A 26094-nucleotide genomic window follows, 5' to 3' on the forward strand; every position below is an offset into this window, starting at 1 on the left:
CAGGGAAGACCTGGCTTGGCAGTTCAGGCTGGACATTTCCCACAAGGAATAGGGACAAGACTGATTTGAATATGGCCTGGTCCATACTGGGTTGGTGTGGTGAGCAAAAGAATGATCAATTTCACCCAGATCCTTGAGACTGAGGGTGAATGCTTGCATTGTCCGGTCTTCCGTCCATCAATTGTTTCTTTTGCATATATCGCCCTAAATGGGAAGGGTATTCCCAGACGTTGGTCCCGTGCTCACTACACCACTGGATTCAAGCTAGCCTGGCTGATGAAGGGTGATGTCCTGAAACAGGTTACAGGATGCTTGTTTCTGGTCCAGGGAAGACCAGGCTTGGCAGTTCGGGCTGGACTATTACCACAAGGAACAGGGGCAAGACTGATTTGCATATGCCTGGGTCCACACTAGGATGGTGTGGAGAGCAAAAGAATGATGGATTTAACCCAGATCCTTGTGACTGGGGATCAATACTTGCATTGTCCTGCATTCCATCCGTCAATAGTTTCTTTTGCATATTTCGTTCTAAGTGGGAAGGGTATGCACAGCTGTGGGTCCCGTGCTCACTACACCACTGGATTCAAGTTAGCCTGGCTGATGAAGGGTGCTGCCCTGAAACCGGTTCCAGGATGCTTGTTTCAGTCCATGGAGAACCTGGCTTGGCAGATCGGACTGTAGTGTTCCCACAAGGAACAGTGTCAGGACTGATTTGCATATGGCTGGGTCCAAACTGGGGTGGTGTGGTGAGCAAAAGAATGATGGATTTAACCCAGATCCTTGTGACTGGGGATGAATGCTTGCATTGTCCTGCATTCCATCTGTCAATTGTTTCTTTTGCATATGTCATCCTAAGTTGGAAGGTATGCACAGCCATGGGTCCCGTGCTCACAACACCACTGGTTTCAAGCTAGCCTGGCTGATGAAGGGTGATGCCCTGAATCCGGTCCTAGGATGCTTGTTTCCAACCCAGTGTAGACCTGGCTTGGCAGTTCAGGCTGGACTATTACCACAAGGAACAGAGTCAAGACTTATTTGCATATGCCTGGATCCAAACTGGGGTGGTGTGGGAGCAAAAGAATGATGGATTTAACCCAGATCCTTGTGACTGGGGGTGAATGCTTGCATTTTCCAGCATTCCATCCATCAATTGTTTCTTCAGCATATGTTGCCCTAATTGCGAAGGGTATGCCCAGCCGTGGGTCCCATGCTCACTACACCACAGGATTCAAGCTAGCTTGGCTAATGATGGGTGATGCCCTGAAACCGGTCCCAGGATGCTTGTTTTCGGTCCGGGGAGCACCTGGCTTAGCACTTCGGGCTGGACTGTTCCCACAATGAATAGGGTCAAGACTGATTTGCATATGGCTGGGTCCATACCTCTGGGATGGTGTGGTGAGCAAAAGAATGATTGATTTAACCCAGATCATTGTGACTGGGGATGAATGATTGCATTGTCCTGCATTCCAGATGTCAATTGTTTCTTTTGTATATGTTGCCCTAAGTGGGAAGTGTATGCCAAGACGTGGGTCCCGTGCTCACTACACCACTGGATTCAAGCTAGCCTGGCTGATGAAGGGTGATGTCCTGAAACCGGTCCCAGGATGCTTGTTTCCGGTCCAGGGAGGACCTGGCTTGGCAGTTCGGGCTGGACTATTACCACAAGGAACAGAGTCAAGACTGATTTGCATATGCCTGGGTCCACACTAGGATGGTGTGGTGAGCAAAAGAATGATGGATTAAACCCAGATCCTTGTGACTGGGGATGAATACTTGCATTGCCTGCGTTCCATCCGTCAATTGTTTCTTTTGCATATGTCGTCCTAAGTGGGAAGGGTATGCACAGCCATGTGTCCAGTGCTCACTACACCACTGTATTCAAGCTAGACTGGCTGACAAAGGGTAATGCCCTGAAACCGGTCCCAGGATGCTTGTTTCCGGTCCAGGGAGGACCTGGCTTGGCAGATTGGGCATTAGTGTTCCCACAAGGAACAGCGTCAAGACTTATTTGCATATGACTGGGTCCAAACTGGGGTGGTGTGGGAGCAAAAGAATGATGGATTTAACCCATATCCATTTGTGACTGGGGGTGAATGCTTGCATTTTCCAGCATTCTGTCCATCAATTGTTCCTTTTGCATATGTTGCCCTAATTGGGAAAGGTATGCCCAGCCGTGGGTCCCATGATAACTACACCACTGGATTCAAGCTAGCCTGGCTAATGAAGGGCGATGCCCTGAAACAGGTCACAGGATGCTTGTTTTCGGTGCAGGGAGGACCTGACTTGGCACTTCGGGCTGGACTGTTCCCACAATGAATAGGGTCAAGACTGATTTGCATATGGCTGGTCCAAACTAGGATGGTGTGGTGAGCAAAAGAATGATGGATTTAACCCAGATCCTTGTGACTGGGGATGAATACTTGCATTGTCCTGCATTCAATCCGTCAATTGTTTCTTTTGCATGCAGTGTTCTTATCAAGGCACAGATTCTTGTGGGTGCTGACACTATGAACAAAATAAAAACAAAGCTTGGAGCTTTAACTGCTGAACCTGTGAAGTTTCCAAAAGTATTTGCTGAGGCAGAAGAAGAATGTGACTTTAAAGATATAGAAAAATACATTGTGCAGGTGTGGATAATGAGTTCTGACTGTCAAACATTTGACAATCTTCTGTCCAGTGAGTTAAGAGAAAAGTGATCTTCCACCGATTTAATATTCTGTGCATTGGAATATCGTTCTACTTGATCAGAAGACGTGTAAATGTTCTGGATCATTCGTATGTAGAGAAAGATCAGTGTGAATTTGGGTGGAAAGATATAACTGGTGTTTAAATCCTATGAAATTTCAATATCCTCTACCCACAGAACTTACACATACATCTACTTGTAAAACCTGAGCCACGAAAGGATGTCCTTTTCAATATGCTCTTCTCAAAATTTCAACAGTCTGTAAATTTACTACAAGCGATAGCCGATACAAATAAATAAAGTGAACTATGAAAAGGTGTCTAAAACAGGAGTTATAAACATTTTGCCTTCATATTCAGAACATAAACGTTGTTTGGTGTATACATAAAATGATTAAAAACCATTATTATGTGTTTCCTTTCTATATATGTCTCTTCTTCCTCTTTTATATCAGCCATTTTGGAAAATAGCGAAGGACTACTTGACACTCAATACCCATGTTTTGATACCAGAATTAAGTATATAGGTTCATGGTTCCTGAAATATTACAAAACCATTGCAACACATATGCCATTTTTTTAAATCTTGTCCGGAACAATTCGGCCAGGTCAGCCAGGCCTACTCAAGCTAAATTACTTCTCTAAAGATAAAAAAACACAAATCAAATGTGAAAATCTCTGGACAACAACTTTTTTAAGGAGGTATATCAGGGGGTCGGGATTAATAAGAGGTAGTAAAAGAAGTGGCAGAATTCAATGGCATTCTCCTGCAACTACAGTAAGCAAAGAAGATGCAGTAGAATCAGTGAACATCTTTTGATCGCTGTTATATTCTTTGGTATATACTCACAGGAACAGAATTTCAAAACAAAAATGTTTTCATGAACGCTTGGATTAGACTGGATAGTCTCAGAGTCTGAACAAAATATGCTGTGAGGTTATACCCATAAGCCTCCTTTAGAAGACAGTTCTTTTAACTGTTTTTTTCAAAGATAGGATGTTATGAGAAATTCTTTGTGAATTGCAGACTTTGTTTTACTGTTTTAGTTCACTTCAGTTTTTCTGCACAGGGAACAATTTTCATGTTAAGGAGTGTTCACAAAATTCTTTTTGGCCGTTGTGTTTGTGAATATTCACAAAGTTTTTTGGGGCATATTATCAAGAATGGCGTTAAAAATGATCGCCGGTTTAGCGTCAGAAAACTGCTGCTAATGTGGCGATAATGGGCTTGATAATATGCCCTTGAGAATTCCAATAGAAGTCCATGTTCTGGTGTGAACATGGGCTTCTATTGGAATTCTCCAGGGCATATTATCTAGCCCATTATCGCCACTTTAACTGCAGTTTTTCTGCCACTAAACCGGCGATAATTTTAACGCCGTTCTTGATAATATGCCCCTTGGAGAGGGAATGAAACTAAAATTGGCAGGTATGTAGGAAAAGAGATCTCTCCAATAAAAGGGAAATTGCAGTTTTGCAATGCCATTTTTGCACCTGCAGTTTTAGACTATGTACAGTGATGCTTAAGAAATTGACTTTGAATGGGCATAAATGGGAATTCATTATAGTTTCCCTGGTGCCCAACTTTCCAGGAGTAGTCAGAGATATTATATGTAATCTTGAATCTATAAGAGTAGCTTTTCACATTACTTTGAGTATCTGGCAATCAGTGATCGGGAAATGCATGACCATAAAATATTGAAAAATGTACATTCCTTGGAATATAATTGAGAAACATTGTTTCCGAAACTGAAGATAGGTCAAGAAAGGAATTGTTGTACAGGTACTTCTTTTCCTACAACCACGTCTATTCTGGAGATATTCCCTGCACAGAAGTACACCTCTGGCTTTCCCCAGGGGGTGTTTGAGACTGTAAGAAGTTGGTGAAAACCCACCTGCTCGTGGGTTTTCTTGCGAGCACTAACCTTCCAAGGAAACCCCTCAATGGAAAGCCCACTCACTTTCCAAGAAGCAGATTTATTTAGTTACACATAATATTACACCAGACTGGGGTAATATTACAACTGGATAAATACAATTATGAGATTAAAATCACCTCCTCTGGATTGCAAAATTGATAACTCACAAATTCTGAAATAAATCATGCTGTTTGCATGTATAAGTTGCCTGTAACAATGCTTTCTAGTCCTTCTTCCAGCTGAGATAGATCAATTATTATTTCAAGGGCTATAACTGGATTAATGTTGTTTGTTGAGCACTTACCTTATATCTGTAGCCAATAATGCACGATTGCTATTGGTATGTTTAGTATCTACGTCATTATTCACTTACCTCCCATTCATTTGCGCTTTTAGGAGTAATCCTGAACGGATGCTCAACAGGATTCGCATTGATGATGACAGGAGGCCCATCAATCGCAGTTGTGTTTATGGTTACAGGAACCTTCTCGTTTTTTGCTGCATTCTCCGGAAGAGACACAGATCTTGGTGTTATTTCTATTGTTGGCAAGGCAAAAAAACCTGGAGGAAACCAAGATGCATATTTATGTGTGTTCTGAATACGTTATTAAAGATTCAATGGCTGATGTTTTCAGCAACTGAAATCATAAGTCTCAATACAGCCTTCAAATATTAAAGCACCAAATTACTTAAAATCACTTTGGTTAAAAAAAGGAGTATAGGAGATAACAGCAATTCGCGAGCTCCCAAATACACGAAAACAGGTTCAAAACGTCTTCAATACAATAGACTCGCATTTCCTTCAACCTGTCTTTCGCAATCACATATAGTTTAAAGTGGACATCAGACAATTTGCCACCCCTGGAATATAGAATCTATAAAATTGCTAATTGCTAATCACAGTAAAGTCTTAATTTGAGTCTGAATTACACAATTTCAGAGTAGCTGAGTACACCCAGTGTCAACCTGGAAAATCACTATTTTAGGTCCTATTGATGTCAATACTAGGGTAAAATACGTCACAAGTATAATGTTTAATTGCATATTCTTCCTCGGATAACAGACCTTGAGTGAAAGGGTCTGACGAACTGGTTTCAAAAAATGAACCTAATTTGCTAGTTCATTTCTTCCTTAGAGCTTGAATGAATGCACAACATGGGAGCTACATCTTGAAGTTATGTATCTGCAGGATACTCATCTGAAAGAGAATAACCCAAAAATTCGTATTCCTAGGATTTATTTGTATGTCTTTTTTGCGTCCGCAGGACTAGCTGTTCGAGGAGTGGCTATCTTTCTCTCTAAATCAGTGAACTAGGAGGTTAGAGAGGTGATAAGAGATAAACAGTGTAGATGGATTTGGACTAAAGTCCAATCCAAGCAGTTCCCTTAAATCTTTCTAACTATCATGGCCTGGTACAAGAGGATAAAGGCCCCTTGAGGAAAAAAAAATGCTTCTGCAATGGGGGAAGAAGGGCCTTTAATTGGGGAGGCAATTTTAATTATATATAGGGCCTCACTAGGAATACTCCTAACAGAAACAAAAAACTGTTGAAACCGAAAACTTCTCAGGCTTTTAATTCCATGAAATACAAATTGAATCTGGTCGATCCGTGGTGTTCGGATCATCTGAATCAGGCACACTTTACGTGTTTTTCGAGCCGATATAGTACAGCTTCATGACAGGATTTCTTTTTAATCTCAAATTCTTTGAAGGGGGGCAGAACAAACATTTGGGCAAATGCATCCTCAGTCCATTCAGTGGTGGGGGTCACAATAGAGACGGAAGTTTTTAAAACCTCAAGTTTATAATGGAAGTTCAATAGAACACTCCTGGTAGATCAGGTTTGGCTAGATGCAACGTGTAATTTTATAAAGGTTTATTTTTTTAGATTAATCAAGGTACTGTTCAGCCCTTTGCCATATAAGAGTCATTCAAAGCCTTATTTAGAGGCCGGGTAATTGCATATAAGTCAGCCCAGAATAGAGCGCAGGTAGCTGCAATTTACTCTAGATAATGCACAATATGCATTAGTAAGAGGAGGGATAGACTTAAGACCAGCACTAAAAGAAATTCTTGACCAGGCTAAGCAAACACTGAGATTAATAATAGAAAACGTTTTGGCAAAAACTGTATGAAGAGAGCCAGTTGGTGGGCAGGCTGGTGGCTTGGTCAACACATCTGAAACAAGAGGCATAACGTATTAGGAAAATTAAGGATCCCAACTCAAATGAAGGCCCAAAAAGATGACCATGAGATAGCACAGATATTGCTACAGCATTATAAAAATATTTATGGAAATTCTGATGCTGTCTCCAGATTTAGTCTTGAGGAATTTTACAGGTAGATCCGGCTTCCATGCTTGACCGAGACACACTATGTTGCAAGCTATTTTCCTGGGGGACGCCGCACCGGCATTACAAAAGATGCCTAATGCCAAAGTAACTGGCACTGACATAACCCCAACCGAGGTATATACATGTTTCAGAAAGAACTATTACAGCATCTGGTGCAGCTGTTTAATGAAACAGGAGGAGGGCGGACACTCCATCAACATTTAAGGACTCAATGGTGATAAGATTGTCAAAAAAAGATCCCATGAACACAAATTCTTATCATCCAATAAGCCTGCATAATGCAGATTACAGGTTATTCACAAAAATCTGGGCACAGCGTACAGTTACGGTAGGTCAGACACTGGTGCATAAGAAGCAGAATGGCTTTCTATCAAAGTGGACAATGTCAGCAAATACGCAGTGTTTGGGTCAGGTTACAGACTATTTCTCCAACTGCCAAGATAAAGCTGTAATGTAATGATTGATGCTGAAAAGGCATTCAACCTTGCTAAATAGGATGTCTTCGCACTAGAGAGGTTTGGATTTCAAGTCACAATAGTGGAAATGCTTAATAAACTATGTCAAAGGTGCCGAAGCTTGGGTGACAATTAATGCAAGGTTAGCAGGCACTATACATATTAAACATGGTACTCGACAATGGTGACGAATGTCCCCTATATTATTTGCCCTATTTATTGAACCATTACCGGAAAAAATATGTAGCGCCACAAATATCATCGCCCTGTTGCAAGGGATGTCCAAACTTAAGCAGTTTGCAGATGATATAGTCCTATATTTAAGAGCTGACCAAGTAAATATTAAGGGGGCTTTGAATGTTATTCAAGAATATACAAACTCAGGGAAGGATACAAAGTGAATAAAGAAAAAACCAAGGCATTACTTGTTAATGTGCAGGCATCAGTGCTGAGTTTGAGTTGAGTTTGAGTTTAAAATATTTCTTAAGCGCACGTACACCTTGCGGTTTAATGGCGCTATAAAGTACTGAACACCTGAGGGACAGATAAACAAGAGCACGGAAAAGGGGGTTTAAGGGAAGAAGGCTTGTGTAAAGAGGAAGGTTTTCAGGGCCTTACGGAAGAGTGTGTACTGGGAACAGGATCTCAGGTGAGCCGGAAGGGAGTTCCAGAAAGCAGGGGCGAGTGTGGAGAATTTGGAGCCTCCCCACTTTTTCCGTTTGAAACGAGGGACTACGAGCAATTGTTGGGTGGAAGAACGTAGCTCCCTGGGAGGAACATAAGATTGAATTTCACCACTAGACATAATTAAGAATTACAATAGTAGCTGTCCTTTTATCTATCTGGGGATCTATTTGACAAATAAATAACAGAACTGTTCAAAGTGAACTATATAAAGATGCTAGAGAAGGCAAAGTGTCTGCTGAACAGGTGGCCCATGTTGCCTCTTACATTATTATGAAGAGTATCATTGATACAAATGTGGATCCTGTTCCTGTATTTATTTATATATTCACAAATCTCCCAACAAAGGTTAATAGGGTATTTTTTAAAGAGCTAGACTCCCTTATAATTATATTTTTATTGAAGGGAAAAAATCTCAAAAATCTCAAAAATGAGACACTCAATGACCTAGTTAGATAAAGAACAAGGTGGCCTGGCTCTCCCTGACTTCTTTTTGTACTACCAAGCTACATGGCTGGATATAAGGGTTAGGATCAGCACAGTGGAGGGAGGTCTCAACCTCTTTTTTATTTAAAGGAGGAGGCAGGTGAGTGAAGGCAACATTCCGTTTTTTTCTGGGAATGGCAAGAATGCCGAAAATAACTAGATAGAAGATATTAGGCAAAATGATTTGGATAGTGAAGAATTTAAAAAACAAAATAGACAAGTACCAGCGTGTCATCATATGATAATGCTGCAGGATTGTGGGGGGTTGGGACTGGTAATATAAAAAGAGATTTTTAAGATATGGAACTCGTGAGGGTATTTGTTGGTCATCGGGTGATTTTTTTCCTAGGAACTCGGATGGCAACCTAGAAGGAATTTCAGTAACAAATAAAGAGGGAACATAAGAAACTGTGGCACAGCGTTGGTCAGATTAAAGGTTTTGTTGATAGCTGTGTACAAGAAATGATCCATTCCTCAGAGGAGTTGATGACGTTATGGTTTAAAACACAATTGATAGGCATAGGGAACGGGTATAGATTCCTTCAGAAATTCACTCATTCCCCATTGATTGAGGAACATCCGAAGAAGATTGAACAGGAAATGGGATGTCACTTGGCAGTGGGAGAATAGGAACATATATCGATACTAGGGTATAAAAACCACAGGGCAGCCAACTTTAAGAGAATTCGTTTTTTTATCATGATGGGTGGGCTACTATGCACCGAATTTAATTCATACAATGTATCCTTCTGTCCCTAAAAAATGTTGTGAAAGTTTGGATCCAATCCATGCTGAACTGAGCTAAAGCGGTAGCTGTCTCTCTGCTGAGGGAGCATACGCTTGGGCTGCGCAAGTACCCCATTTCGAATGCTTGGATACAATCCTGACTGCACTCCAAATGGCAACAGCCCCGGTTGACCCCTTAGACATCTCCAATGTTATTTAATGTGTTTATACATGGGATGTAGTGTGCCCTGCTATTGGGATGATACAGAACAATTGTCACAGTCACTACACACTGGCCCGGCATGCAGCAGTATGTGATGTATTCAGACTTATTTTACCACTGTTACACTGGCATTCTTATGCTAGGCATGGGTTGCATGCCTTTCTCCTAGCCGATCCTGCCCTCCCATCTTTTTCTGTTGGATTATTGTTCAATGTTTTGTTACTGTACATAAGGTGGTTTGATCACCACCTCTGATGACACGGCAGGGTCGACAGAAGACACTGGGAAAAGTACATGTGGAACGGGTGTGTTTGTGGTAAAAGAACCATAACTTCATTAACTTACTGTAATGTTAAGAGATATTGATGATCTGTTTTATTTTTGTTTTGTTGGATATCCTCCATTGCACTGTATGATAATGGGAAGTTTGGCCATTTCTGTTTATATGATGGTAGAGACAATGACTCTATCACTATAAACGTTTACTGATCCCGCACATTTTATTGGTGATTGCTCTATGTATTATTAATGTGAAAATACAATAAATAGATCAAACAAAAAAATAAATTTTTTTGATGTGCCCAAGAGGGGAAAGGGGACTGGTTACAAACCTTTTTGAGTAGCCCAAGTTGCTGTAAATTTGGGAGGCAATCTTCCTAGCATTAAGTCAGGGTGGTCAAGCTGCAATTGAGCCAGAAGCAATGATGGTACTGTTTGGGTAAATAGTCAAACCACGTGGACTGGATAAGTGTGCCCAGAATTGTATTTCTGCATCTCGGGCCAGATCCCTGACATTACAATATTGGCGAACAATCACTGTGCCAACGTTTAAGATGCTGTACGAGAAGCTTCAGAGGACAGGGCTGTTGAAGAAGCATATGCTAAGAGAATGGGCAGCTGGAGAAAATACCATGCTCCATGGGCACCACTGGACAATATGATCCACTCCAGCAGGCAGTAACATGACAGTAGCTGGATCTAAATGAAGACCATAGACTTATTAGAGATAGGAATATAATGTAGCACGGTAGCTAAATAAATTAATACAAATAACAATTTTAAAAAGCCCGGTAAAGGTGGAAAGGATATGGAAGACATTGTTAATGCATTTTTGTACTAATTAGTAAAAAGAAGGCTGATATTGATTTTTATGCTCTGTTTGCACATGTTTCTCTTATGCACATTCAGGAATCAGCACATGCACTTTAGTACAGCAGAAAGGCAAGATTATTTGTACCTATCTTGCTGGCACTGTACTGTCAAGTAAAGAGAAGGTTGTCATTGATTGCTGTGCCTCATTCCTGTTTGCACATGTTTTTCTTTTGCACTGTGTATCAGGAATCTGCACCTGCACTTTAGTTCAAGCAGAACAGTAATATTGTTTGTGCCCATTTTCTCTTCTTAAAATCATTGTAGTTACCTCGATCCAATGTGTTTTTAGCCCACGGTTTATATGGGGGTGTTTATTGGAAATGTGGGCTTCAAAGAAATGTAAATATTGGATCTGGTAGAATATGACGTGTGCTTTAAGTGAGAAATTCAGGATTTGCAAAATGATCTTATCCATGCTGTATTATTCAATATAACTGGCATCCTGCTAAAATAAAATATTTAAAAAAAAAAGATAATCCTTATGCTAACATGCGTACTTCCAGCTTGATATTTAAAAAGTAAATATTTGCATATATAGTATGACTGAAATCCAAGATCCGCAGAAGGTCGAAAGTTTAGAATTGAAGTCGTTCCTGTACTTCAGGTATTCTTTAAGCAGCCAAAACCCCGGTTATTTCAGAAATAAAAGATCAACATCTAGAAGTCCCAGGATGATGTGAGGGATTAAGCAATCCATTGAGTACAGCGGTAACAGAAGGCAGAAAAGTGAAGCACTGGAAAGAAGACAAAAGAGGGATGAAAAGACAGAAGAGTGGGGCTCAGCTGAATTCTGGCTCACTTGAGGAGATGGAGATAGTGGACATGCAGCAAGTCAGCAAAAACAGGGCAGGAAATCGAGACATGAAAGCAAAGGGAAATATAGTCAATTTGGCTCATAGGCCAGCTCTCAGGACGTTCTCCTATATCTATGTGTTCAGAGCCTTTGCATGCTTCTATCATACATCACTGTCATTGGGTGGATCTTACACAATTGTAAATCCATTTTTTTTTCTTTTTCAAAAAGCTTTATTCGGGTCATTAAAAATAACCATAAAAGCATGTACATGCATCATCATTAAAAATTCATTCATTACATTCATAATTAAAAAATAGTAGCAATAAAGTGCACAATTGTAAGTCAATACAGTCACGTGTTGAAAGCTACGGGCATAAAGAAAGGAGTCTTTTCTGCATAGGAGAAAATGCCGGTGTCATACCGTACTGGGGACAAAGGACCTTCATCACGTGATGAGGAAGAATTGGGTATTGAGTAGTTCCTGCTCTCCATTTCTCCACTTTACTTATGTTATAAATAAATAATCTTTATCCTTGACCAGGAACACAGCCTGAGGGGGTAGCGGCCTGTCGGATACTACAGTCATTAGCTTGTGTCACTGCCTGAACAGTGACTCCAAAGAAAGAGATGTTTGTCAGTACCCCATCACACTGGAGCCCGGCCCACCTCATTTGCTGGTAGCCCAAGACTAACAGGATCACCAAAACTGACTGCACCCCAACACTGCACGCCGAAGCCAGCACTGCTCCTTGATTTTGGACTTATAAATGAAGTGCTGCAAGTTAGAAGCATCTATGGTTGTTGATGAGCCTCAGATCCGTCTCCTGCTATTGCTTTGAGGACCAATGCCTGCCCCATTCTCCATATATGCCTCCTCACCATAATCTCACACTTATTCTTTGTTAAATTGCCATAAACCTCCTCCAGGTGGCAGTCATGTTTTCCCTTCCAAGGAAGCAAAGCTGTTTCCATTCCACTAAACTTAAAATAAGAATCAGACCCAGAATTAGCCTGGTTTTCAACGGTACACAGACAAAATATCGATTTTTAAATATCGATATACAAAAATATCGAAGTTTAAATATCGATGGGACAAAATATCGAAGGTAAGTAATATCGACAGTCTTAATATCGATATTAGTATGATATCAGTAATATCGAAGTTTTAAATATCGATGTCAATAATATCGAAAAAGATAACTTCGATGTTACTAATATCAATTTTTAAATAAATTTAGTGTATATTATATTGTATTTATTATGTTTTATTATTTATTTTTAATGTAATTTAATTAAATATTGTCTTTTACTTCTGTAGCGGGTTGTGGGTTTATAGGGGAATAGGGTGGGAAGTAATTTAATTATGTTAAATTAATTATTAATTAGTAGGAATTATTAATTAATTAATTGAGAAATAATTTTTAATTAATTTTAATTAATTGATTAATTGATAAATATGTTCTGCAGCAGGTTATGGGTTTATAGGGGAATAGGGTGGGAAGTAATTTAATAATAATTAATTAATATATGTTTGTACATATTTTAATTAATAATTAATTGGCAATTCATTTATATTAATTTGTTAATTAATTAATATAATTTTGTACATATTTATAATTATTAATTAGTTGGTAATTAATTAATATTAATTATTTAATTACATTAATTATAGTAATTTTTTTATATATAATTTTTTGTTATTCTTAATTAATTAATTGGGAAAAATAATATTAATTATTAAAATAAATTAATTACAGCTAATGTGCTAATATATTTACTTTATTGTTATTGTTAATTAATAATTAATTGGTTATTAATTAATTTTGGGTAAAGGAGTATTTTTAGGGTTCAGGGTCAGTTTTCAGTTTTTGGGTAAAGGGGTATTTTTAGGGTTCAGGGTCAGTTTTCAGTTTTTGGGTAAAGGGGTATTTTTAGGGTTCTGGGTCAGTTTTCAGTTTTTGGGTAAAGGGGTATTTTTAGGGTTAAGGGTCAGTTTTCAGTTCATGGGTAAAGGGGTATTTTTAGGGTTCAGGGTCAGTTTTCAGTTTTTGGGTAAAGGGGTATTTTTAGGGTTCAGGGTCAGTTTTCAGTTTTTGGGTAAAGGGGTATTTTTAGGGTTCAGGGTCAGTTTTCAGTTTTTGGGTAAAGGGGTATTTTTAGGGATAAGGGTCAGTTTTCAGTTCATGGGTAAAGGGGTATTCTTAGGGTTCAGGGTCAGTTTTCAGTTTTTGGGTAAAGGGGTATTTTTAGGGTTCAGGGTCAGTTTTCAGTTTTTGGGTAAAGGGGTATTTTTAGGGTTCAGGGTCAGTTTTGGGTTTTTGGGGTACAGGGATATTTTTAGGGTTCAGGGTCAGTTTTGGGTTTTTGGGGTACAGGCGTACAGGGTAAAAACAAAAAAAATTACATTAAATCAAATAAATAACATTAAAAAAAATGACATTAAAATATTAAGTGTTTTATTTATTTTAAATGTATATGTATTAGTTTTAATTTTGTTTTAATATTTGTATTTAATATTTGTAAAATTATATGTATTTCAAAATTATTTTTACATTATTATTAATACATTTAAAAAAACGATATTTTTGATTCCGATATTTTTGTACTACGATATTATTTTTTCGATATTTTTGTACTTACCTTTATGAAGATAGGATTCCGATATTTTTGATGTCGATATTTTTGCTCCGATATTTTTGTATTTCGATATTCTGTCTGTCGATATTATGTCAGACATTCGTTTTCAACACTTCTGTGATGAAAACCATGGCAAAGTGAAATTTTATTTCATTTTGTTGTGTTTTGGCTTTTCCTGTAATGGGTGATGGTCCCAGTTCCACAAGTTGAGTACTATATTTTTCAGGGAAGCATGGGAATGCTGGGTGATCGAATATTTGTAGCTCCCTGTATATTCAGAAACTTTCTCTTCACAGGAGTGTGAGATAAGGCAATTAATTTTGCCAAAGTGTGTCATTTGCAGGACATTCCTGGTAAAAAAAATTTAGTGGGGTCCAAACAAGTCACATCACCTTGGACTCCCCTGAGAGTTTAAGTTTCAGAGATGTCTGGTTTGGTAGGTTTCCTTGGGTGGTCGCTGAACCCAAGCCCAAACACTGCAGCTACCCACATCTCCAAAAAGGGTCCATTTGCAAGGCGAAATGTTGATAATTTATTTTTGCATTTTAGGGCCTATTCTAATGCAGGTGATAGGCCTAGTCATACAAGTTGGGCACAGTTTTTGCAGAGTAGGAATACTGGCTTGTAGAAATTTGATGGATTTCCACACATTTTGGAACCTTCCCTCACTGAAATTTTAGCCAGAATGTCATGTTTGCAGGGCATTGTGGGTACGAAAACATAGTGGGATCCATGCAAGTCACACACCCCTGGTCTTTCCTAAGTGTACAGTTTTCAGAAATGTCTTGGTTTGGTAGGTTTCCTAGGCTTCAGCCAAGCCCGGTCACACAAGTGTCCTACTATTTTTATTGGGAGAAATAAGGGAAAGCCACACAGGTGGAGTACCTTTTTTTCAGGAAAAGCATGGGAATTCTGGGTAATATGAATTTTGTGAATTTCAGCATATTTCAGATTTTTCCTCAAAGAAATGTGAAGAAAATCTATGATTTTAGCCAAAGTTTAGTATTTACAGGGTGTTAGAAACGGGGGTCTCTTGTGGCAATAGTTTGCACCTTTGTCCAAGTAGGGACCCTTCTTCCTAGTCAGGGTAAGGGGGATAAACTTCTAAAATTATCCATGCTTAACCCCTTGTTAGCTTGGCATGAGCAGGCAGGCTTATCTCAGAGGCAGTGTGTAAAAGCATTTGTGCACACATACAGTAACACAGTGAAAATCCTGCAAATTGACACCACACCAGTTTAGAAAAATAAGTAATCTTTATATAAGCCGAACAAGACCAAAACCTCAAAAAACCACAACACAGTAATCAAAATATGACTTTTAAAAGGTAGAAATAGTTCTGTTTATAACAAAGGGTGGATGCAACACTTTCAACACAACGTACTTTGGATGCGTCAAAATCAGCCACAGGGAAGGTGATGTGTTGGTTCCTAACACCCAGAGAAGGTGATATGTTGGTTCCTTATTCAAGGGGAGGTGATACATCGGTTCCTTACTGTCACGCAAGGGAGGTGATGCACGGGTTCCTTACTGAATAGGAGGTAATGCGTCGATTTCTTAATGTGCAGGGAGGTGATGTGTCAGTTTTTTGGCACCCCGATGGGATGTGTCGGTTCTTGATGCTGCAGCGGCGGCAACAAAGCGATACAAAAGGGGATGATGGACGGAGCGTTTGAGCAAATCAAACACTCACCCCCAGTCAACTGATCTGGGTTTAATCCATCACCATTCTTTAGCTCACTCAGCCACCCCAGTTCAGAAATGGCCATATGCAAATCAGTCTGACCCTGTGCCTCATGGGAACAGTCCAGCCCGAACTGCCAAGCCATGTCTTCCCTGGACCGGAAACAAGCATCCTGGGACCAGTTTCGGATTCATAATCCTCATCAGCCAGGCTATCTTGAATCCAGTGGCCAAGTGAGCAAGGGACTCATGTCTGAGTATACCCTGCCAACTTAGGGCGAACAAAGCGATACAAAAGGGGATGATGGACGGAGCGTTCGAGCAAATCAAACACTCACCCCCAGTCAACGGATCTGGGTTTAATCCATCACCATTCTTGAGCTCACTCAGCCACCCCAGTTCAGACATGGCCATATGCAAATCAGCCTGACCCTGTGCCTCATGGGAACAGTCCAGCCCGAACTACCAAGCTATGTCTTCCCTGGACCGGAAACAAGCATCCTGGGACCGGTTTCGGATTCATTATCCTCATCACCCAGGCCATCTTGAATCCAGTGGCCAAGTGAGCAAGGGACTCACGTCTGAGCATACCCTGCCAACTTAGGGCGAGCAAAGCTATACAAAAGGGGATGATGGACGGAGCGTTTGAGCAAATCAAACACTCACCCCCAGTCAACTGATCTTGGTTTAATCCATCACCATTCTTTAGCTCACTCAGCCACCCCAGTTCAGACATGGCCATATGCAAATCAGTCTGACCCTGTGCCTCATGGGAACAGTCCAGCCCGAACTGCCAAGCTATGTCTTCCCTGGACCGGAAACAAGCATCCTGGGACCGGTTTCGGATTCATTATCCTCATCAGCCAGGCTATCTTGAATCCAGTGGCCAAGTGAGCAAGGGACTCATGTCTGAGCATACCATGCCAACTTAGGGCGAACAAAGAGATACAAAAGGGGATGATGGACGGAGCGTTTGAGCAAATCAAACACTCACCCCCAGTCAACTGATCTGGGTTTAATCCATCACCATTCTTTAGCTCACTCAGCCACCCCAATTCAGACATGGCCATATGCAATATACTGGACTGTTCCCATGAGGCACAGGGTCAGACTGATTTGCAGCAAGAACAACCTCCTGGGGCCCAACACAGGTACAGGCTCCTCTTGACAGATCAGGAATCTAAGAAAAGGAATTCAGGGGGCCTGGTGGTGAAGTCTTTGTGTCCCTGAGACTTCAGAACAGGAGCCAGGCTCTACTTAAAGCCCTTGGAAATCTTCTCCAAGCAGGATACACAGTACACAGCAAAGTGTTTGTCATCTCCTTGGCAGAAGCTGCCACTGCAGGCCAACCCCAGACAGCACACAGCAATGAGGCAGTACTTCTCCTTTAGCTTTCCCAGCTTTTCTCCTTGGGAAAGCTTCATCTTGAGTCCAGAAGCATTCTAAAGTTCTGGGGTCTGGACCCCAATATTTATACAGCATTTTCCTTTGTTCTCTGGTGGTTGAGAGGCTCTGTGCTCAGTCAAAACCAGCTCTGTCATCTCTGGTCCAGCTTACCGGCAGGAGGTGGAGACAACATTGTGTAAGGTAGACCATGCCCATTCTCGTGCAAGGAAATCTCCTCCCCTACTCTAAAGGCAGCCCAGGGATATTCAGCTCAGCCCTGACTCATCTAGGAATGTTATGACACACCTCAACCCCCAGTGGCTGTCTACATTTAATGCATATCTCCAGCCCCTGTCACTCCAAAGCCAGACGGTGGATTCACAAACCAGCAAAGGCACACAGGATGACTAAGTGGTATTTCAAACACACAATATGAAAATCCTCTTTACTAAAAGATGCATTTTTATATTTTGAGTTTAGGCATACTAAACCCCATCTTTCAATCTTGTCCCAATGGGAATTTATACTTATAAACTCCCCTTCTATCCTATGGGACAGATAGCCTTTCAATAGTGAAAAAGTAAATACACTGTATTTCACTGTCAGGACATGTCACATACATCAGTACATGTCCTCCCGTTCACATACATTGCACCCTACTCACAGGGTTGTCTTGGGACAAGTTAGGGGTGGCTCACGCATAATAAAAGGGAGGGTAAGGGCCTGGCAAGTGGGTGCACTTGCCAGGTCGACATGGCAGTAGAGACTGCACGCAGTCACTTCAGTGGCAGATCTGAGACCCCTTTGAAAGGCTGCTTGTGTGTGTAGCACAATCAGGGCTGCAGGCCCACTAGTAGCATTTGACTTACAGCCTACGGGCACACACAGTGCACTGTACTAGGGACTTAGTAGTAGGTCAAACAAGCCATTCATGGAACCACCAATCCATATTCACAATTTACAGAGGGAGCACTTGCACTTTGGCACTGATCAGCAGTGGCAAAGTGTCCAAAGTCTCTAGACCAGCAAAAAGAAATCCAATACACAGCAAAGGAAGCAGAGGTAAAAAGACTGGGGAAAATCACGCCAAGGATGCCAGGTCTAACAGAGGGCATTCTGGAAAATAAAATTTAGTGAGAGCCAATTCTGGCACATCATCCTGGACTCCAGGGTGTCCAGTTTTCAGAATTGTCTGGATTTGATTGGTTTCCAAAGGTGCCTACCGAGTTTATGCCCTATGCTGCAGCTGCAGACATCTCCAGAATGGATCAATTTGTAAGGGGAACTCTTAATGTTTCTTTGTTAAATTTTGTAGCTTTTCCTTTCATGGATAGGCCCAGGCACACAAGGAGTACCGCGTATATAGACAGAAGTGCGAGAACACTGGGTTAAAGGGAGTTCTTGAATCACTGCATATTCAGGAGCTTTCACTCACATAAATATGAGGAAAATCTGTGATATACACGAATGTTTGACATTTTCAGAAATAACTAGATTTGAAGTAGTTTCCTTGATGTCAGCGGAGCCCAGATACAACTATCACAGCTACTCATGTCACCAGAATAGGTTAATTTGCATGGAGACATCTTGATGTTCTCCTAGTTGTATATTGGGGCCTTTGTTGTTAGGGAAGAAGGCCAAGCCACGCAAGTGGGACACCTACACATAATAGTTGAACATTTGTGTTAGAAATTGGGTAACTGGTTGACTGGGGTGTGAGCCCTGGTCAAGGAGCAACCACAATCCTTTGTGGAGTAAGGCACTAGCAAACCCAAAATTACCCTGTGCTCAAGCCTCCGTTAGCTTGGCACAGGGCAGTCAGTCTTAACTGAGAGACAATGTGCAAAGTATTTTTGCAACACTTTAAACAATAAAACTGTGAAAACAGCACCCCAAAAGATCCTACGTGAAAACTATAACAACTTTTTATAAATAAAACAATACCAAAATGATAAAAGTCAGATCAGTAGAAACGGAATTATGGATTTTCAAATAATAAAGAGTAAAATAGCCCCCAAAAGCACAAAGCACCAACCACAGTCAACTGATCGTGCTAGATTGGATGAAAATCCAAAGTTCAGGCCGACCGCAATGGAGTGCAAGTCGGATACAGTCCCAGGTTAGTCCCACTGAAGTTTTACCTTCTCAAGTTCGTGCCAAGGGTTCCATTCGCTTTGCAGAGGGCTGCAAGGAGCAGGTAGAGTGTTGCAGGGACTGTCGGCAAGGGTAAGGAGTCAGCCAGTGTCACAGGTGGGCATTGCTGGATGTTCGTAGTGGTAATTCTCGTTAGTGGTGGATGCTGCAGTGCGAAGAGTCAAACAGACAGAGCTTCATGCTGATTTGCAGTGCAGTGAGGTTTTAGTGCCCTTGGAGTACCTCTGGAGGCCTAGGTTCAAGATAAAGTTGCAGGTCCAGTTCTCCTTCCCCAGGCAAGAGGGCAGCAGGCATCAGGTCAGGACAGCAGGGCAGCAGTCCCTTTAGAGCAGCTGTCCAGCAGAGTGAAAGTCCTTGTAGCAGCCAGCAGCCCTTTTTCCTGGCAGAGTATTCACAGGTCCAGAAGTGTACTGAAGAGTTGGAGTCTGAGGTCCAGTATTTATTAATAGTTGTTCCTTTGAAGTGGGGAGAAACTTCTAGAGCCATGCCTTTGAAGTTCCCGGATACCATCTCTCCCCTGCCCTAACTTAAGACTAATTAGGGAGAGTATGAATCACTATGTTGAGGCAGGACACCCTAGTCAATGGTATGTAGGGCTGTACCCAGTTCCTCCCTCCCACCTTGCCAGTGATGGCCCATCCAGTCACACCTAAGCTCCCCATTGTGTGTGGCTCTCTAAGAGGACTACCCAAAGCACAACTGTCACTCACACTGAATTGTGTGAGACAGAGACAGGCTGCAGGCACCAAATGGCTAAGGCAAGAAAATGGCAATTTAGATCCGACTTTATCATACATTAGGATTTTTCATTGCACTTTCAGAGACACCAAACATGAACTGGTTACCTGCTCCTATCTGTAAATTACACTGATAAAATGTAATAAGGCAACTCCAGTGTTATGCTATGGGAGAGGTAGGCCTTGCAGTAGTGAAAAATGAATTTAGGAGTTGTTCACTACCAGGATGTGTAAAACTGAACAGTTCATGTCCAACTTTTTAAATACATTGCACTGTGCCCTCTGGGCTGTCCAGGGCCTACCATAGGGGTGGCATATGTATTAAAAAGGAAGGTTTGGGCCTAGCAAAAGGTTTACTTTACCTAGTTGAAATGTCACTTTAAAACTGCACACACAGGCTCTGCAATAGCAGGCCTGAGACGTGTAAATGCCACTTAAGAGGGTGACACAACCAGTGCTGCAGGCCTACTGGTAGCATTCAATTTACAGGCCCTGGGCACATGTAGGGCCACTTTCCTAGGCACTTACAAGTAAATTAAAAATGTCAATTGGGTATGTGCCAATGTTACCATGTTTTTGGGAAAAGCACAAACACTTTAGCACTGGATAGCAGTGATAAAGTGTACAGAATGCCAGCAAAAAGAGGAGAGGAGGTCTTAAGGCAAACTGTTAGGACAAAACCATGCCAATGATGACAGGTCTAACAATTTGGGATTTTCAATTGAATTTCTCACTGTAAGAAATTGCTTCCTTGGTTGACCAGGGTGTAAGCCCTGGTCAAGCAGCAACCACAATCTTAGTCAGGTTACGGCACAAGCCAACCCTAAATTAACCTGAGCTCAATCTTTTGGTAGCTTGGCACACAGGCAACTTAGAAGCAATGTGTAAAGTATTTGTGCAAAACTTAAAAAAGTAATAAAGTGAAAACAACAAACAAACAGGATTCCATACCGAATTAGGAACATAGAACTTTCTTTAATAAATAAAACAAAACCAAAATGACAAACAGCCAATCAGTAGAACCAGAGGTATGCAATAATAAAGATTTTAGTGAAAATAATGTATAAAAGAACAAGCGCCAACTGAAGATATCTGGTCATTTTGGATCAGGACAATGTCACAAGTTCAGACCGACCACAATGTAGTGCAGACCAGCTACAGGGACCCAAATATGCCAGCAGAACAGAGTACCTTAAATCCTGATTTAAGGAACATTGCGAGGAACCATGTCGAAGAAGCTTTACACAGTCAAAGCTATGGATAGGTTCCGAGATGCAGTGAAGCAGCCATGCGAAGGCCTGCATCGTTGTCGAGAATCCCGTCAATGTGGCTTGCAATGCAAAGTCCAGGATTGAGGTTGCGGTGCGCAGTTGGGGCAATGCGCCGCTTCCAAGGAGCTGTGAGGCGGAGTCCGGCATCACTGTAGAGGCTGCTGTCAGCAATGAATGTTAGGGTCTGTGCAAAGGATGTATTGCACAATGGTTCTGATGGGCTGTGATGTCATGCGGGTCTTTGCGATGGTCCAATCCACACAGCAACATCTATGCTTCATTTCTGCTTGGGACTGGGTAAAGCAGTAGTGGAAATGCATTGGCTCCACTGGATTTTCAGAGGCTGGCATAGCACCTTAACCCCACTTCGAAGGGTCCAGGACTGGGGTGGCACCACTTGAAAAGGCAGACTCAGTCCAGGGGCAGGGCAAAGTTGTTGGAAGCCTGCTATGTCCCTGAGGCTTCAGATCATGAGGCCAGCCAACTACCCTTTGGAGTTACTCTGGGTTCAGGCTTCAAGAGATGCAGGTCCTGTCCTTCTCACCCAGGCAAGAGGACAGCAAACAGCAGGTCAGCAGTCCTTCAAAGCAGCAGTCCAGTAGAGTGGCAGCCTTTTGAGCAGCACAACAGTCCTTCTTCCAGGTAGAGTGTCCACAGGTCAAGAAGTATACTGAAGATGTGGTGTCTGAGGTCCAATATGTATACCCAGTTGTGCCTCTGAGGTGGGGAGAAGCTTCTAGAGGCATGCCTTTGAAGTGCAAATGTGCCCTGCCTTCCTACCCCTGGCTCCAGACTAACTACATAGTGGAAAACAGCCCTGTGGGTATAGACAGGACACAGCCTATTCAAGTCTAAGTAGTGCTGCACCCTGAGGACAGGTGGTGGCACTTTAATAGGGACTTATAAATAAATAAAATATGTCAATTTGGTATAGGCCAATCTAACATGTATTAAGGAGAGAGCACAATCATTTTCAACCTGGTTAGCAGTAGTAAAGAGTGCAGAAATGTAAGGCCAGCAAAACAATGTCAATAAAAACAGGAGGTCTGAAGGCAAAAAGTGAGGGAGAAATCGACACAGATGCTGCTTCTCTAACATCAAATAGCGATTCTGATGATACCAGGCCAAGTACATCAACGGGATGCCAGGTCAAACATTCACCAATTTGTGCTACAAAATATAAGACAGTATGCAAGAAAGAATACATTTGGCAGCATTTTCTTTGAATCAAATGATAGTATAGTTAACTCAGAATTCAGAGTTCTACAAATAATTACTATTCATAAGCGCATTATCTTGGACGCATTTAAAAAAATACAAAGGTTTCGCACCCATTGTTCATTCATTAGATTTTACCATATAAATGTATGCACCGTCAACACATAATGAAAAATGACTGGAAGCTGCAGCTCCATTGTTTGCTCTGGATATCACATGTTTTAGGAAAACCAGCAAACACTATACATCTCTGTGACCAGACGAATCTGGTGGATGTTTCCTGTAAATCAGTCATTGGGGCACAACATTTACTGATGAAAGCCTTGTCAACTGTCTACTTACTTCTGGTAATTATTTTTAGATTCCAAAAAATAGTTTGTTTGTGGAATCCATTATATATATATATATATATATATATATATATATATATATATATATATAACCTACTGGCGGTCGTCAGTAGGTAGTTATAGTTAGGATTTTTTTCAATGTTAAATCTCAAAATTCTATTTGGAATAACTTTGGCGCCAGTTGACGAATCTGCCTGAAACTTTTCTCAAAATGGCCTCGCGGCGCTCCGGTCCTTCCCTGAAAGTTTGAGGGGGATGCGTCAAGCGGGGGCCGAGAAAAAAGGGGGGTCCCAAAATGCGTTTTCCCCATGTTAATTTCCATAGGGCGGTCGATTTCCCTTTTAGCCCGAACGGCTGAATGGATTTCCACCAAAGTTGGCAAAATTGTAGGGACTGGTAGCCCGATGTGCCTTTGCTATGTCTTAAGATATGTGCTCCAGTGGATTTTTAGTAATTTAAGTTCAAAAAAATATATATATCTAGAACCGCGCCCCGGTACGCGCACCGGGGAGCGCTCAAAGCGCGCCACGCGACTTGCGCGCGGAAAGCTGATTGGCTTTCGGGTGTCTGTAAACATTCGAAACAGTCCGCAGCGGCCGCCATCTTGTACCTCGGTAGGATTGAGGTGGAAAAAATCAAAGGGGGAAATGAGCAAAAGGGGGCAGGGTACACCCCCCCTGACCCCCTAGGTTTGTTGTGGGGGTCATAAAAGGGCCCCACGGGGCAAAAAAATATATATATTTTTTTTGATTTGCGCGGGGGGAGCGCCCGGTACGTACACCGGGGAGCGGACCATGGAGAAAAAAGAATGACACTTTTTAGTAAAAAAAATAGAATTTTTTTATAAATTGGAGGTAGTTCTGAAAAGAACTTTTTTTTTTCTTTTTGATGTTTTATATTTTTTATATACTTTTTAAAACGATTTTATATTTTTTTTGGATTTTTTACAGGGGAAAAACAAAAACAGGGATTCAAAAACTGCTCAACAGGAGCAAAAAAATGAGAACATTTATGGACGGGGAGAGCATCGGTGTTCCTGTCTCTTCATTGCAATGAGTTCAACGCTCTGCTCTCCATAACAAAGTAGTTTGTCACAGTCCACGCATACAAATGTTATGCCTGCAAAGACCGGCTGAACGTTAGGGACCATTCTTGCACGTGTTCTTCCTGAAGGTGTTGCTCCACCAGTGGAGGTGCTGCCCCCATATCTTCGTGCATTCTCTGCCAGATCCCTGACACTCTCCCTGGAATAATTTTTGGGGTGTCTTCTTTTGACATGCCTAATTAAATTGGCATTTCCAAAGCTATATTTTTTTTAGAGGTTTGCCTCTGGATAAAATACTGCCACATATTTTACAAGTTACTTTACTTGCATTAACTTTTTTTTGTCCTTCAGGAATGTCATAAAATTTCCAGATAAAGTGGTTCTTTGTTTCCTGGTGAGGAGGGTCCTCTTGCACAAATCCATCTGAATCACTGCTGGATGACTCCCTTGCAGCCATTGCTGTAGATCAGGAAATTAATGAGTAGATAATTCACAAAACACCTCTTGCTCTCTCCAAGTGCAAATCAATAGTGAGAGAAATGGGTGGGTTTCTCAAAATTTAGAAAAAAAAAATTATTGAACCAATGAAAAGTGTTATTTTCAGGTCACATGAGCAGGGGCTTCATCATTATGAAACCAAAACTGTTATGAACCAATGAAAAGTGTTATTTTCTGGTCACATGACCCGACGCGCTTACGCTGAGCGCCCCGGGGCGCGCCCCGGGGCGCGTCGCGTAAGCGCATCGGACGTCTACGTTGCGCGATCGTATTCGCTCGAGTGCTTCCGGGTGCGCTTACGCCGTGCGTTTCACGCGGACGCGGCTACGCGATACGTCACGATCATGTTTTCGTTCACGATAATGGCGCTTGCGGGACGCTCTCCGGTACGTGCCCCGGGGTGCTTTATAAAAGTACGCTTTTCGGGGCGCTCCCCAGGGCCCGCACCGGGAGCGCTCCATAGTAAAAAATAAAAAATTTAAAAAAAGAAATTGGGAAAAATAGTAGGGATTGGTAGCCCAATGTGCCTTTGCTATTCTCAAGTGGTTTTTACGAAAATTAACTTTGAAAAAAATATATATTTTGCTACATTGGGCTATATATATGTTAGAGCCCAAATGTAGCCCAAATGTAGCCCAATGTAGCCCAAAGATGGCCACCAGAGACAAAAAAAGCAAATGTAGCCCAAATAACAGCCAGATGTAGCCCAACTGTAGCCCAATGACAGAATGTACCAGAGTGTTCTAAAGAACAACTAGAGCGCTAACAGTCTTACTTATAAAGTGAGACTTATAGTTAGGAATTAGCATTAAAAAAACCTATGAAATTCACTGAAAAAACCTTTTCTCTTAGTAGTACTCTCTCTTTGCAGATAGTGAAGAGTAGTTAACGCAGGCCTTTACCCCCGTTGTAATCCGTCCTGCCTGCTTGTCTCTCCATTTGATTGATTATTATCCAAGCATTTACTGTTTTACAATTGATTCTCTTTGGTTCATTCTCTATTTACAAACAAGCACAAAGTTGCAATACTCTGTTTAGTCTTTGCAGATCGTGAAAAATCGTGTAAAAAAATAAAAGTAATCGAGCAAAATCAGTAGGCCACTAATTGGATCTCTTTTTGACCTCGCTAAAATAGAAATATTATAAACAACCCTTCATGAGAAATACGAAAATAGTGAGATGAACTGAGCTCCACACCATGAGGGCTGCAAGACAGCTCGGCTCCGTCACCCATCCCGCCCAAAAAAACGACAAACCATATGCAAATATTAAAAATATAGACAACACACCAGCAAAGAAACAGGGTAAAACATTTTATTAAATAACTATTTACATAACGTTGGTTTATAAGATGATGTCAGTAGTGGACCGATGTGTGAATAGGTCGGAAGCAGCACAAGGCGCCAAGATCCGGATGGCAAGTCCTGGATGTTGGGTGCCATAGTTCAGAGTTCTGAGTTTGAGCCTTTTTCAATGCCTGTGCTTTGTTGTTTCCCCTCCATCAAAAACAAAAAAAAATATAAAACTGTGCAAAAATACAAAAAAATCAAAAAATGTTTACAAAAGCAGTGCTTGTAAGACTGTCTGAAGCTTATTTCCACCTACTGCAGCTTCACTATTCTCAAAGTAAGTGA

The 26094-nt window shown here is 41.4% G+C and overlaps 1 protein-coding gene across 1 annotated transcript in view; it reads right to left on the reverse strand.

The window, feature by feature from the left end:
• Window positions 1-26094, reverse strand: part of LOC147692864 (cadherin-related family member 3-like) — a 650553-nt gene that overhangs the window by 550074 nt on the left and 74385 nt on the right. Inside the window, exon 2 of the mRNA XM_086939084.1 lies at window positions 4978-5165. Within this exon, the coding sequence (XP_086795210.1) occupies window positions 4978-5165 (188 nt within the window). The remainder of the gene's footprint in view (window positions 1-4977; window positions 5166-26094) is intronic.

Source organism: Lissotriton vulgaris, chromosome 9, assembly GCF_964263255.1.
Source record: "Lissotriton vulgaris chromosome 9, aLisVul1.2, whole genome shotgun sequence".
Taxonomy (NCBI): Eukaryota; Metazoa; Chordata; class Amphibia; order Caudata; family Salamandridae; genus Lissotriton; species Lissotriton vulgaris.